Genomic DNA, 14,817 nt, shown 5'->3' on the forward strand with positions numbered 1-14,817 from the left:
TTGGCTTTGTTTTCTTTTTTGTTTTCTTGTGTTTTTGTACAGAATTTTTGTTAATGAAAGAGGAAGCCATCGAGAAAAAAAATACAAGAAAACAAGGTCCTTTCTTGACCAAAAATTGTCAGAATCCAGGAACAAAAAAAAGAAAGAATGTAAGTAATTCTTTTTTTCGGCTCAATTGTCCCTGTCTTTTGGAAATTCAGGGACAGAATTTAAAAATTTTAAAGGCCGATTACGAGATCGCCAAACCGTGAACCACCTCTAAAGGTGGTTCACGACCTTAAAATTTTACTTAAAATTTACAGACCCCGAACAAGATGTAAAATATAAAAAAGGGCTGTAAAAGCCCTTCTTGAACCGCCCTATTATTAACTCACAGTCACGTAACAAAGCACTTGGTTTGGATGCAATAAAAAAGTATCGCCAACACATTACTGGACATACAAAGTGTGAAAGGTAATGCTACACATATTATAAAAGAAAAACGGATAGGTACAAGGCCATGCTATCTGACCCAGCTGTTATGATTTTTGTCGGGGCGCTTACTTAGCCAAGATGTAATGAACATCAAACAAGAAGATGGTATACCATTGTCGTCATGAGGTGGCATATGGTGAGAAGGCGGAATCCGCCTGTGTTAAGTTAGCGTCAGAGTATTACAGTCAAACCAGAAAAGCTTGCCACAAATTCCGCGCCAAATTGCTCGAGTTTTGCGGGCAAAATCGGTCAAGCTTTTCCGATTTGACTGTATGTCGCACTTGGGAATTGGTATGACGAGACAAGTGATTGTTTTAAAGATCGAAATCAAACATGACGTCATGTCACATTATGATCACAAGTGTGAATTACTATGATGTAACCAAGATTATGTCAGCATATACATATGAATAAGTAAACATCATCATTCACATCTCAATCTTCTTGACTCTCAATCTCTCTATTTGAGTCAAACCCACGGAGCCTGGCGCAGCAGATTGCTCAGGTTTGACTAGAACACTTGAATGAGGTCAAACATTATTCACGGCAAATGCACCTCGGTTGGGTGAAGCTCTCCGATGTGAGAATTGGCACAGCAATCTATGTACTATATCTTGACTCCCAGCGTGGTTCGACCCAGTTCGACTCGCAACATATCGATAAGTGACGTTAGATTAGAAACGAACCGATACAGCGACGTAAACTTATCAAAGGCCCCCTCCGAGTAGACTTTGATAAGTTTAGCAGCGACGGCGTGGATAAGTTTAATAAGATTGCAGTTGCGTATGTACAATGTGTTGCCAAACTTGCCACACCCCGTTTTTGCTGCAACCAAGATTTGATGACATTCGCCTTGGGTTCGTTCCTCTTCATTACATCAATCTCTTTGACCCGTGTCTTGCAAGTCAATTAAAAGTTTCTGCAGAAGCTTCGCGCCAGCTTGGGTGTCTATGGAGAGACTTTATGTATCAGATTTAGTGATGTCTCCAGCCAATTGATGAGTGAGCCCTGCTTGCCCATCAAGAGAAGCTGACAATTGTGCAAACCTCTCTGACAGAACAACGAGCTTCTCACCGCTTGCGAGGTTGGAGCGCCTCGCAACGATCGAGAGACTTCGCCAAGTGAGGATGTTGTGACCCTGTTTTCATGTGTACACCATTTAACCCATATATCTTCATTTACTGCCCAGGGTCGTATGAGGTCGTATGTAGCAAAGATTAAGAAAGTCCACATCATGGGTATGATTAAGCTGACGTTTGAAATGTAGGGTGCTAATTTTCTTGCTGTAATTTCCTCGAGGCCTTCTCCAGGGGAAAATCGGATCCATAATAGTACACACGTTTGGATATGATCTACTCGTGGTGAAGTAGACGCTCCCCAGCATTCTCAGCCTTATCGAAGTTGATCCGAAGGTCTCGGTCAATCAAAACATATGATGGGTAAAAATCTCTTTGGTTCAATTTGGTATAATAGACTTCAACTCAAGGCAGAGCAGAGCAACCCATACGTGTTAGCCATCTTCAATTGACTCAGACGAAATTATTCCCGCAGATCCGCTCACGATGCTCTTCGAGCAATGTGAGCGTTTATGTGTGGGTGGTTTGTTGAGAGCCAAGTCCAACAATACGAGACCATGCTCACACAATTCTGGTTGCATCGTTGTTTGTTTGTTGATGTGCCACAATCTTGACCACGGCTATATTTCTGATCACGATATCTGTTTTATGCAAAGTGCCTTTCACCCAACTCTTCCCTTCCGTCTATATAACCTCTATCCTCTTCGCAATTCCTTCTGCAATAATTGTTCAAGAAACTCCTATCTACTCACTTTCACGTCTCACCACCCTGCTTTACTATTATTTTCATGAATATGATGATGAAACAACACGATTCACGAGATGAGGATGTACCATCAAGAATGTTGTCTTCCATCTTTTCTCAATCTGATTCCGGCCATGGCTTCAGAAATTCTGATTTATTGGCCATCACTTCTCTTGAATCTCTTGACGAATGTGAAAAGGATTTGATTCCTATGCTTAACGACATTGCTAAACGTTAGTGGCTGTGTATCTTCATGTTTCTCACTTTAATAAGATTGCGTCTTCTCGTATCCTATCTTGAAACTTATCATGTCTGATGATCTCTCTGCTCTTTAGGCGTTGGTGCTACACCCGAGCGAAATCATGAAGCTCATCAATTAACAATTAATGGTAGACAATCTCAGCTTCCTGTCAATAACTCCCAGCTAGAGAAGAAAAAGACCACTACATTCGATCGTCTCATTTATCTACTGGATCGCTACCTTGATTTCTGCCGTTCCGTTGAATTGATCGCATGGCCCATCGATCATCTCAAAGTTGGTATATGGCTCAAGAATGATGTCATCTCAGCCGTCAAAAATAGTCGAATGAAACCACTCAGAAAGACTGTAAGATGCTATGTTACAACACTCGAGAGCTGCAGAGTCAAGACTAGAAACATCTTCAAGCTTGATGGTCAAATTGGCGGTCACCTCATGCATAGCCCTTTGATTCAAGAGATTCTCGACACTCTCTCTTGTGATAGAGACAATCTTGAAGAAAGATTAGGAGTTGCCTTGGACTTCAACACTCCTGAACACGACGATGCCGGAATAGAGACTGTCCGAGATCGAGTATTGATGATGATTAGGAATAATTCTGGTGGTAAGCAATCTTTCTGTCGACTTTTCTTTGCGAGGAACCATAACTGACTTTGCATCAATGATCTCACAAACATTTCAGAAGATCAAACTGAGGATGCTATGGCGATTGTCAAAGACGCTCGCGAAATTGACCTGGATGCAACTAGAGTCAACACACCGCCTACCACGCCTCAAAAACAAAATAAACCAAAATACAAGCCTGATCCTCACCTTCATACTCTTAAAAGATATCGCAACTTTTGCTTAGTCAATAGAATTCCTTGTTTCCCTGTGGAGTCAGTTCGTGTTTCTCTTTGGCTCAGAGAATCTGTGCTTCTATCTGCGACCCGACAAAAAGACAAACAATCCGGTGTGAGTCTTCGAACGGTTCAGGTCTACCTTTCACGACTCGAGTATGCTAGACTCAAGACGGAACACCTCTTCCATGCCTTGCCCATGGCAAGTGTATCGCTCTACAAGTCACCGGAGGTCAACGAGATCTTGCAATCTTTGGGCGCAAACATAAATAAAGTTGAACCCGTCAACCCCAAGGTACCTTCGTCACCACTTTCGAACGTCTCTGTCAACTCCACAAAAGCTTCCATCCCCGATGTAACTTCGCATGACAAATGCCTCAAAGTCCTAACCAACAAACGTAAATCTGATGATCGAAATGTGAGCGAAGCCGATGCGCACTTTCCACCACGAAAATTTGTACGAATGGGCGAAGAAAATCAGGATGGCTTCAAAGTCGAAATTGATGGTCCAAAGCCATTTGACTGGGAAAATGATTTTTCCAATCATGATGACCTTTACCTCAACCTCGATCGTTCCCGAGAATCTCGTAATCTTCGAAAGCGTAAAACCCCTCCACCATCTATCAGAACGCATCTTACCGAATTTCCTCGAGTTCACTGCCAATCACCTGTTACTCCATCGGGTCCAAGTATCGGTAATAACAGTTTACCCTCCATAACCGAATGGTTTAACCCATCAAGAAGCCCTTCACCAGTCAAGAAAGGATGTATTTCTTTCATCCTTTGTCCTGATGAAGACTCAGATTGTAAGAGCCAAGGTACCTTTAGTTCAATAGGTAGTCCTACTAGAAATAGCGCTCAAAGATCTGAATTCCCATTATCACCCATGAGTCTTACTCGATCTCCTCATACTATTCGACCTTGGCCACCTCATGCCATTTCAGATGTTCGTAACTCTTGAAACGATCTTTCTTAATTTCTTTCTACTTATCTAAATTGTAAAACAAATACCACAATGGGTACAGTCCGAGTGACTGGTTTTTTGTCTTTTCAAAAATTTCTTCTTCGTCTTATCTTTAGTCACATCTGTCTCAAAATATGTCTCGCAACTTGTAGTCGCAGCTGATCGTTTATCAATCCAAATTGTATCTTAGAAAGGAACATTTTCATACTCTTTTTATCTAATCATCATATATGTATGTCTGATACATTCATTCTAGCTTTGTAGCATCTTTATTGAAAGTCCTTGACAAATTCAACTGTTTCGTTTTGCTCTGAGATACCAAAGTTCTCTAAGACTTATGTTAGGCAAAATTTGACCGATAAGACCGTATACAGAGAGACGAAAGAGATGTGAGTCTTGAGCTTAAGAAAGCAATGCATCAAACAACTTTGAAAAGGTAGCCAATAATTTCAGAAAGTGCTATCCATAAATACAGTATTTGGATAGCCAATGGCTGTTAAAAAAGAATCGTGGTATAAATTCGCGTACAGAGACCAAATAGTTGTCGATGTTGTACATCAGACAGCACGCTGTGGGAGGAGATATACAGTCAGGTGGAGATTCCCAAAAATAAGAAGTGCCATAGTAGCTATAACTCATTGCGATCATAATCCTTTGACAGATTATGATACTCAACAAATTATGGATGACGTGAATATCTGATCGAAGATAGGGAAATGTTTTGGAATTTGATCAAGTTCATTTGTGACACAAGAGTAGACTCAGAAGTGGGAAGGTGTCATCATTAGAGATGGCTTTCACAAAACTTGTTAAGATATCTTTCGAGTTCATTGCTCCAAGTTATAACTGAGCATATTCAGAAAATATTGTCTGTCACAGATACGGTACAGCAATGATAAGCAACGATAGGATAGGAAATTGGACTATAGCTCAAAACTCAAAGGTCGAGTTTTATCCATGTTTACCAAGGGGTGTTGGATTGGTCACTGATGGAGGAAGCTGAGTTAGCAATTGACGTGAATAGGATGAAGAAAGAATAACTCACAAGTCCCAAGAGTCAATCTGAACAGTTCCTTCATTGTTCTTGAATTGAAGGTCCTCCAACATCTACGAACAAAGTCATAACGGTCAGTCAGAGCAAATCACTTAGAGGTTCAAAGTTATCTCAACACATACCTTGTCGGAGAGGTAGATGCTTGAACATCCAACATCAATGGGAAGAGCCTCTCCTCGTGCGGCGATGGCACACGAGTCAGTGACCCACCCGTAGACAGTAGCTCCATTGGCTTGTACGTAACTGAGTAAATGATTGGGTCAATCTCTGATAATTATTACAGGGTTGACAGAAGAGCACCTACATTTTCTTGAAACAATTTGTTTGACCAGTCGCGTCCCTGATTTCAGAAAGATGCGAGGTCACGAAATGTAAGCAAGAAGTGAACCGATGGGTGCAGATCAAACAACTGAGTATGAATGGATCATGAACTAACCCGGTAAGCCAACCAGAGGTAGCGCCGAGTACGGAGTCGTGGCCTTGACCATTCCAAATGCACCCCACATGCTGGGAGCCGTCATAAGGCACACCACATGCCTGAATTTCCAAATGATATCAATAAGCCGTCCACAGAGGGATACAATGGATCACTTACACCTTTTCTTCCTGAAGATCCATGAATCCTGCTAGTCTGTAAAAGCACGGATCGGATCAACTCTCAAATTCCAAACAAGAATCAAAGAGAGGGGCTTACGCGAGTCTCTGGTGTAATTCGACGCCTCAATGTTGACTCAGTGGTCTCCTTTTGCAAAGCGTCAGTTTGGTGACCGGTAAGCTATGCAGAAAAGTTGTTCGTATTAGAGGATCGGTTAACGTTTTTTAGGATAATAGAAGCTATGTACAACGAATACTTACTCGATGAGCAGTCACGCCTTGGGGCTTTCCGAAACCTGCCCTCCATTTGGCACATTGACTAGGGAGTCCCTTGTTGGCGGAAGGTGCCGGGAAATTTTCTGCGATTACCAAGACATTGGCGAATAAGACCGTAACAAGCACGGAGGCGACGTTTAAAAGCATTTCAAGACTGTTTTGAATGAAGGGTTTGGGACGGTAAGATCTCTGAGGTTTGAAGATTGTGATAAGTTACTGATGGAGGAGGATGGAGTCAGACCATTCCATGGCTACCACTGCGCTTTATATACCCTTCAGAAGTACGTCATAGCGAACTAATGCAAAGTGCTTCCTCCACGAAGAAATGCGCCCACACGGATCGTGCTGTATCGTGCTCTCCTCGCACTGCCCCTCCACCGCAAATAGAGTCTTCTGCTTCTTCGGAAGGATAGGTCAAGTTGATTTACCCCACGAAATGGAATGAATCGGGTCGGCATAGGCTATAGCCTGTGCCTGGAGGCTGGCTCAGGCTGTGCACAAATCAACGACTTTTTCGTATAAATTTCGGAGGTTGGTGGATATTCGATTTAACGTTTTTCTCCTTCACCTGTTTTCTGGAGCGTGAGCGCTAAGAACAGAACTGTTCAGTAGTTTATGGAAAATTGAATGGAGAGGCTTGCTCAAGTTTCCGGCAAGTTTCCGTTTTCGTCATAAATATGGGTGGCGAGGTAATCACGTGAAGCCCTGATCTGGATCATACATGCAAAAACAATTGATGCGCGACTTTGCTTGCGCGACCCTTTGTAACTTTTGCCATGCTTCCTATTTTTGCGCCAAGCTCCATGAGTGGGCTCCATACATATTGCAACTAAATGCTCTTGATTTGGTCTGCTGACTGCTGAGTCTGTCTTCTCGTCACCTCTGTACGACAATCCATCACAAGGTCACGCGGTGGGGAAAGGCTCTGTTGTGGATTGACTACTGTGGGGGGAACATTCGTAGCATTTGATATTAGCTTGAACAAGCCCTCTCTGCGCGGCGCCGTCCGCGCGCCTCGCAGAGGGGCTTGGGACTAATCGTGAGTTCCTGGCACGGAGACTCCACGAGTTAAGTCCACTTATGTAGTTTTTCGCTTTTTCCCGCTTTCCTCACTGATAAAAACAACTTTACCTTGCAGGAAAAGTTGTTTGTATTTTTGTTCTACATGTGTTTCCATCTTGATATCCTGGTTAGAGCATCCGCACTCGTTTGCGGTTGTTAACTTGGTCATGTGCGGTAACAACCTCTACATTAAGTAAAAAATTACTTAACGTGACCAAATTTCACACTCGTGCCAAAATTACCTGCACGGTAGTTAACTAACTTGAGAGGTAATTTGAGTTTCCACACTGATGCAGAGTTTACAGACTCAAAATATACCAAACAAAAAAATCAATCGACTTTTCAGTCAATCAGTGCATTTCAAGCGATCCCTGCCAGGGAAGAAGAGCTTTGGGACAGGGAAGTTCATTTGAGAGTAACTTGAGATCTCATCACCACTGGATGGTTGGCACAGAGAGGTTTGTAGACAAGCAAACAAAAATTCATTGCACCATCAATTAAAAGTTGTCATGTTGAAGACCATTGAGAATTTGAAAAGAAATGCAGATAATGAAGACCCTTTTGCATAGTTCCCCTCTACAGTTGAATGTGATATCTATTTTTCAAATCCTTTTGAAGTCAATCCAAACGACAAGACATGTTCAAAACCTTCTAAAATCAAAACAAACGATCAGAAATTGATCCACTTTGATCTAAAACCCTTTTAAACCCAATTCGATATTGATAAATCTAAAATCTCAATGAACATATATATAATCACATGTAAAGTAGAACAATCTTAATCAATGTTGGATAAAGAGAATCATACAGTAAGAAACCAGACATACCCATTAGTTTGATGAATTAGAAGACAGTCGGGTCTCCATTGATTCTTAAGTCGGGTGTTTTGAGTCGAGAGGAATCAAGAGGAGTTGAGTCGGAGTTGAGTCAAGTTGGCAAGTTGGCAAGTTGGTGTGCTTGAGAAGTGAAGAGGGGGCTGGTAATTTGGCTACCACATGCGTTAGCCAATCGGTAAATTTACCGATTTGCTAACGCAAATCGATCAAAAGTTAACTACCGCGGGCCTAATTTCTCACCAGTGTGGGAAAGGCCCCGCAGTTGCGGTAAATTTTACCTTACCGCACGCGATTTACCGCACGAGTGCGGATGCTCTTATCACTACTTCATCACCCTGATCATGAGTTGAGTTTTCAAGCTCTTATGTCCCATATGTAAATGAATGTACAGCCTGTATTCGCATCGTACGTGATTTAAACATAAGGATGTGCAAAACATTTGGTGAATTTGGCGCAGGCAGAAACTAACGTACAAAAAGCACTGAAAACCGACCACAATACAGGCGGGTGTTGTAAAAATGTTAAAGCCACATTTCTGGCCGCATCAGATGGTTTGTGTATAATCTGAGGCTATGAGGATGTGTAGAACAAAAATATGAACAACTCTTCCTGCAAGGTAAAGTTGTTTTTATCGGTGAGGAAAGCGGGAAAAGGCGAAAAACTACATAAGTGGACTTAACTCGTGGAGTCTCCGTGCCAGGAACTCACGATTATGTAGTCCCAAGCCCCTCTGCGAGGCGCGCGGACGTGGCCGCGCAGAGAGGGCTTGTTCAAGCTAACATTTGATAGTCTGATGGAACGATGGCATTGGCAATCTGATAGAACTTGTGTGTTACGGTGCCACTGCTCACCACCGTGTTTATACGTGACCTGCTTGTGAGATCATGAGACATAAGCCTCCGAGATGCCCAGTTTACTCGATATCAAAGCTCAGAGCACTCAAGGTAAACAAGCGTCCTTCACTGTGACATTTCCGCCACTCAAGTCACACAAAAAACCGAGCGCACAGTTGATTGCCAAGCCTGAAATGTGACTCATTCAGCTAGAAATGAGAGCATGAGATGGCTATGGCTTGAAAGTTATTCAAGAACGTGTGTAGATTACAATAGAAGGAAACTTACAACCACTAAACTGTTTAACTGTAGGTACAAACAACCAAGTGATGTCTTTGATGATACATATTCAATCACCTCTCAACATATCTACTACATATTGATACCTACTTGGAAGAGGAAGCAACGAAGGATAGCCTACTTTGGCTTATCAGGATACATACTCCTAAACATCCAAAGGAACAGATTCCTTCCTTTAGCCAAAGAAGTTGCCAATGGCTATGTGTCAAGAGAAATCATCTTGTAAGTAAAAAAAACAACAAAACTTGAATCTGTTGAAAGGAAATCTTTTACGTACCCCAAGTCCAATAGCAAACCCAAAGATTTCAGATGCACCACCATAAGCACCCAATGGAATTGAAATCGTACCATGAATAGGTTTATGTATAACCTTTTGTGATTTTTCTCCACTAGGTTCAGTGATATCTATCATCATGTTTTTGCTTACAACTCCAGCTTGTCCATCTAGAGCTGCATATAATTTGGATTCTTCGAAATCAGATACATCTCCTACGGCATATACACCATTCAAAGCTTCAGAAGATTCGTTTGAAACTACTTGTAGGTAGCTGTTCACTGCCACACGTTTTGTTTCTGGATTTAGATATTGTCCGGGTATTATAGATGAATTCGGTTTGTTGCCTATTGCTAGAAAAACAAAATCGGCTACGCATGCATAAAGAGTGTGTAAGCTAGTCAGTCTGGGTCTATCTGTCAGAAATAAATAAGATACTATAAGTTAACCGAACATACCTTCAATAGTTTTAGTAGATCCATCTTGATTAGATACAAGATTTAAGGTAGTAAGTGAATCAAGTTTAGAAGTCTTCGTAATATCAGCAGCTTTCAAATCAACTTTATAATCATAAATAATTTCCACATGTCTATCAAGAAGTTGTGATTTGATTGAATTTGCTAAATATTTACTATGATCACTTAAGATATTCGGTGATGACGAAACAATGGTAATCTTTTTTCGATTTGAAGTTGATGAAAATCTGTAACTAACTTCTCCTGCGAATTCTAATCCTACTACTCCACCACCTGCAATTAAAATCGATTTCGAACTTTCGATTTGGGTTTGTAAAGACTTCAGTTCAGTTTCAACTTCTTGAGGAGATTGAGCTGTAGGTGATATTCTGCACGGGAATTGGTAAATCGAACCCTACGAGATGAGTAAAAGATGTTTTAGTTCATGAACTGAGGAAAATGAATGCGTGAATATGAATGGAAGAAAAAGTCAAATAAATTGACCACTCACAGTTGCAATGACTAAAAACTTAAAACCCAATTCACTCCCATCCAATCCAAAGCTTTCAAGACTTTGATCCAAAAATGCTACTTTCTTTTCCAAATCCAATTTAGTTACTTCAACTCCAGTAATAACCATTACATTTTTACTTTTTTCCGGATCGTTTTTAATTCGTTTAGGTATTACATTTTCAAAACTACCAATTATATTTTTTTCAAAATCAGGTGAAACAGCTGCTCTTAATGATCCAGGTGGCCAATATGCCATCTTGGATTTTTCGATTACAATTATTCTGATTGTGCGATTGATTCCAGATGAGCCACATGTTGGATATAGTTTATCTAGTAAGAGGTTAAACGTTTTCAGACCTGCCCCCGAAAGACCAATGATCAGTATCGTTTCTACGTCGGGATTGGTCATGCTAGAGAGGAGTCTAATGGCTTGTTGATAGTGCTTAATGAAAGTCTTTTAATACGACGATGAGTTGAGCTTTGTCTGAGTAAAAATGAAGTCCAAAGTGGAGAAGAAGGAGAAGAATTGCTCATGCAGCCAAGTTTTGATTATGACGTATGCGGTGCATTCTGTATGCTATCATCCATGTCAGCTACTGTGACACCGCACCACGTGATACAGTATCAGGCTATGCAGGAACTCAAGGGTCTCACGATCAGGATTGGGAACAGGATAGGAACAAAAACAGATGTTTTGATTGCTCAATTGAGAAACAAGTTGAACCAATCCAATCACCCATGGATCCTGAATGCGCTATTTGCAGACGGCCATAGATACGCTCAAAGGGATTTATGTGTTTTCAAGCACACATCCAGAATCCAAATAAGTTGCTATCGTCACGTACCAAAAAAGACTCACAAATTCACCATCGTCTTTTGGAGGTGCATCATAGTATACAATAAGAATCAAAAACCTATATAACAACAAAATCTGTGGCGCAAAAAACAGTACAAAGTACAAGCGAAAATGCATAACTGACTCGTACATACCATACAAAGATTGATCTCGATCCAAGAGGTTAAGATGTGAACAGATAATAATTTGAAGTAAAGAGAAAATGCCAACAAGCAAGACATGCAAATAAATTGTAGAAGATTTAGATATACATAGGTTTCATGACCAATAGATAATCAACAAGATCAACTCTATCAAAGTGATCGAGATAGTGATAGCCCAGTTACATCTAAAATCCACGCGATAAAGAAGAAACAAGGATAGGTAAGTGGTCAAAGTTAATATTCGTGGATTTATCAATATGAACAGTATAAAAATAGACTAACAATGTCAATTCTACCACATTGATTACTGTAAGCATCAGTGTCCCTCTTGTGCCATCCAAAAAGGTACCCACCTTTGAAAGGAAAATAGCAGACTGATCGCATGATCGTTGTATATTGATCATTAGCAAAGAAATGTGATGTCTATCAAACAAGGATGAAAATCCGCCGTACTTTGATGATCACCAAACAACCGATATACACTTGCATTCGGAAATGACGAGGCGACTGTTCGAACAAGGAGGATCTGACACCTAACAAGCTCGGGGTCCTAGTGCGCGACTCTTCCGCGGAGGTACGAGGGCGGCCCAGTAGCTTATTCATCGAGGCTAAAGATTCAATTGGAATCGCGGAAGCTAGGTTGAGTACATGTGAGGCAAATCGTCTAGAAAATGCGAATTGGTGACTGAACCTCGTGAATGAAGAACATTCGCATTTGTCGCGTGTACATCTTCGTTGCTAAAGGTGGTGTTCAGCCCTTCCTCCTCGACAGAAGACTTCGAGTATCCACGTCTCTTCATTACCGTCAATTGACCTGACTCGTCACGAGGCGAGTTCACCGTAGGGTTCAAGTTGCGGACATTGAGATCAGTGTTTCTCGAGGAACTTGGTACCCCATTTGTACTCGTAGTTTTTCTGTTCAACGATTTAGTAGCTAAAGAGACACCGTTTGTAGGAGCCAAGGTAGATTGGCGAATGTTTTCAATACATTTCAAGACAGTAGAACAGCTTGGCCTTAAACTAGGATCCAGACACAGTAGACCGGCCAGAAGTTTCATCAACGGCCGAGGTAGATCCAAGCGGTCTGGTACATGAGAACCGACGGATTGAGAGTCGATGGAGAATTGATCTCTTGGATTTGAAGGAAATATATATCTGCAAGATATGCGGCAAAAACGGCACACAGTGTCAGTTCGAGAAAGGCGCCAGCCCAGCCATCAGAAATGAGTGGCTAATTCTTGGAGCCGTGTGAAGAAACTATACACGTGTTGATACCGAAACAAGATCGTACCCAGGGTATCTTTGGATTTCCTCTCGTAGACGGTCAATGTCATCCGATTCTGTGTAGGGCAACCTAGTGGGTGCAAAAATACATTGAATAAGTTGATTGCTGTCTTGGGGGCCATGTATTGCACGCCTTCCACAGTTAAATTCATGAGATGTACCTACCTGAAAAAGCAGAGACAATGAAGTACCAGGCCAAGTTGCCACATATCACCTGTCTGAGTGACTTCGTACAGTTGACCAGTCCGAGGATCCTTCTTCAACGATTCTGGCGGAACCCAATCCAGAGTACCTGTCCGACCGGCTGGAATAGACGTATTCAGTGTCGAGTGTCAAGTAGCAAATCGTATCGCTAGATGCTCAGAAAGACCAACTTCTTTGACGCCGTCGGTTCTCCGATTGGTCAATCGAGCTTCCAAAGTCGGATATCAGAGCTTTAGGACTGATGCGCGGAAATAAAAGCCGGTCCGATAGATCAATTGATACGAGGTCCAACAGGTCTAGAAGGTGTAGAAAGAAACCTCACATTATACTGTTTTGGTGTTCCCAATGTAACAGCACATTTTCAGTCTTCAAATCGTGATGAAGGATACCCTGTATGGTTCGAGAGATATATTAGATACAAAAGCTTGGATTAAGAACCTTGGATATCCAATCAAGGCTTACCTGAGAATGTAGAAATGCCAATCCATTGCAGGTATCTCTCAAAAAGCTCAAGATTTCTTCCAGTCCAAACAGATGTATCGCTAATCCAGATTGCCCATGATTACTTCGAGAGGTATCATGAAGGTTGTCAAGCTGGTTCATATTCTGTGCATGCTGTGAATCTGAATTTGTTCGAAGGTAAGACTCGTTTGTTTCCGCAGCTGTGGTCGGACCTGGTTTATGAGCATTTTTGCGGCGTCTGAATTGTTCTTTCTCTTGTCTTCGTCTTTCAACATCTGCTGCTGCTTCGGGATCTTGATGACTATCTGGATCAGTGTCATGTTGGTTTTCATTACTCTTGAAGGCTTTGGCTCCTTTTCGGGTTTCAATGTAGCCATCTAAGGTACCACCATTGGCGTAATCCATCAAAATAAAAAGAACCGGAACCGGTGGGCCAAATCTGGATAACTGGGCTTTTTCTATCCATGCATGGTGATATTGAGTTATATTTTGATGTCGTAGAGTTTCAAGACACTTTACTTCGCTCAAAACTTTCAACAACTCAGGACCAGAGTGACCGACAGCGATCTTTTTGACTGCAAAATGTCCAACCGGGTGACCATACAGCACATGAGTGCATAAAAATACTGAGCCTTTTTCACCCCTTCCTAATTTGAGCTCTTCTACAAAGAACCTCTCGTAATAACCATCCACTCGATATGCATTGCCTAAGTCCTCTGCTTCGTCTGGATCGATTGAAGAGGCAGAAGTGTCCGGATGAATCGAGGGTGAGGCGGGTGAAAAAGATAAGGAAGGGTTCCTTGATTTAGAGCGGCGAGATGGTGTGACAGGCCGACTGGGCTGAGGAGTTGAGGTCCTGGATAATAATCTGAAGTAGGATGCGTCGATAATGGTTTCACCCGGCCGATCGACCCATTGAGCTTGATTTCCGTCCTCGTGTGAATTACGTTCTGGCGGTGGCAAAGCTCTTAAGGGGTTCAAAAATGCTGCAGTATACGGGGGAGTTGTGCGATCGGCGTCGCGTGAATTAAAAGAGGTCGAGTTTGAAGTCTTGAAGGGATGGCGGCACAGCGGGCAAGCCGAAGACTGGGGGGTGAGGAATGATCTTTGAGCCTCGGTGCTCGAGATCTGTTTGGTGGGATATAGGAGCTCGCTGGAATCTGACTGGAGGATCATATCAGACTCGTCCTCCGCATGTATTGAGAGTTCATTTGAATGTGAGTTATATAGCACCACTTTTCCTGTTGGCTGCCGTCTTAACAAAACAATGGACATGGTTAGCAAGTCATGTCTGCACGACTGTATCACTTATAT

The 14,817-nt window shown here is 42.0% G+C and overlaps 4 protein-coding genes across 4 annotated transcripts; 1 reads left to right on the top strand and 3 right to left on the bottom strand.

The window, feature by feature from the left end:
* Positions 1-2,338: 2,338 nt before the first annotated feature.
* Positions 2,339-4,354, top strand: MELLADRAFT_69390 (uncharacterized protein; the record flags this gene model as incomplete). The annotated part of the gene is made up of 3 exons (XM_007418316.1): positions 2,339-2,528; positions 2,631-3,158; positions 3,237-4,354. 3 exons carry the CDS (start codon positions 2,339-2,341, stop codon positions 4,352-4,354), a joined length of 1,836 nt encoding a protein of 611 aa, XP_007418378.1.
* A 964-nt stretch (positions 4,355-5,318) lies between these two features.
* Positions 5,319-6,428, bottom strand: MELLADRAFT_123929 (uncharacterized protein; the record flags this gene model as incomplete). Its single annotated transcript, XM_007418339.1, has 8 exons — positions 5,319-5,343; positions 5,403-5,464; positions 5,534-5,654; positions 5,716-5,751; positions 5,848-5,948; positions 6,007-6,042; positions 6,106-6,186; positions 6,267-6,428. The coding sequence occupies 8 exons, from the start codon at positions 6,426-6,428 to the stop codon at positions 5,319-5,321; spliced, it is 624 nt and encodes a 207-aa protein (XP_007418401.1).
* Positions 6,429-9,243: 2,815 nt separating this feature from the next.
* MELLADRAFT_76099 (uncharacterized protein) lies at positions 9,244-11,043 on the bottom strand (the record flags this gene model as incomplete). Its single annotated transcript, XM_007418322.1, has 4 exons — positions 9,244-9,510; positions 9,590-9,957; positions 10,045-10,456; positions 10,553-11,043. The coding sequence occupies 4 exons, from the start codon at positions 10,961-10,963 to the stop codon at positions 9,430-9,432; spliced, it is 1,272 nt and encodes a 423-aa protein (XP_007418384.1).
* A 410-nt stretch (positions 11,044-11,453) lies between these two features.
* On the bottom strand, positions 11,454-14,778 carry MELLADRAFT_118559 (uncharacterized protein; the record flags this gene model as incomplete). Its single annotated transcript, XM_007418338.1, has 9 exons — positions 11,454-11,738; positions 11,836-11,927; positions 12,007-12,161; positions 12,245-12,708; positions 12,845-12,907; positions 13,003-13,129; positions 13,212-13,279; positions 13,364-13,431; positions 13,504-14,778. 9 exons carry the CDS (start codon positions 14,776-14,778, stop codon positions 11,669-11,671), a joined length of 2,382 nt encoding a protein of 793 aa, XP_007418400.1.
* Between the last annotated feature and the right edge of the window lie 39 nt (positions 14,779-14,817).

Source organism: Melampsora larici-populina (genome assembly GCF_000204055.1).
Source record: "Melampsora larici-populina 98AG31 unplaced genomic scaffold MELLAscaffold_89, whole genome shotgun sequence".
Classification (NCBI taxonomy): Eukaryota; Fungi; Basidiomycota; class Pucciniomycetes; order Pucciniales; family Melampsoraceae; genus Melampsora; species Melampsora laricis-populina.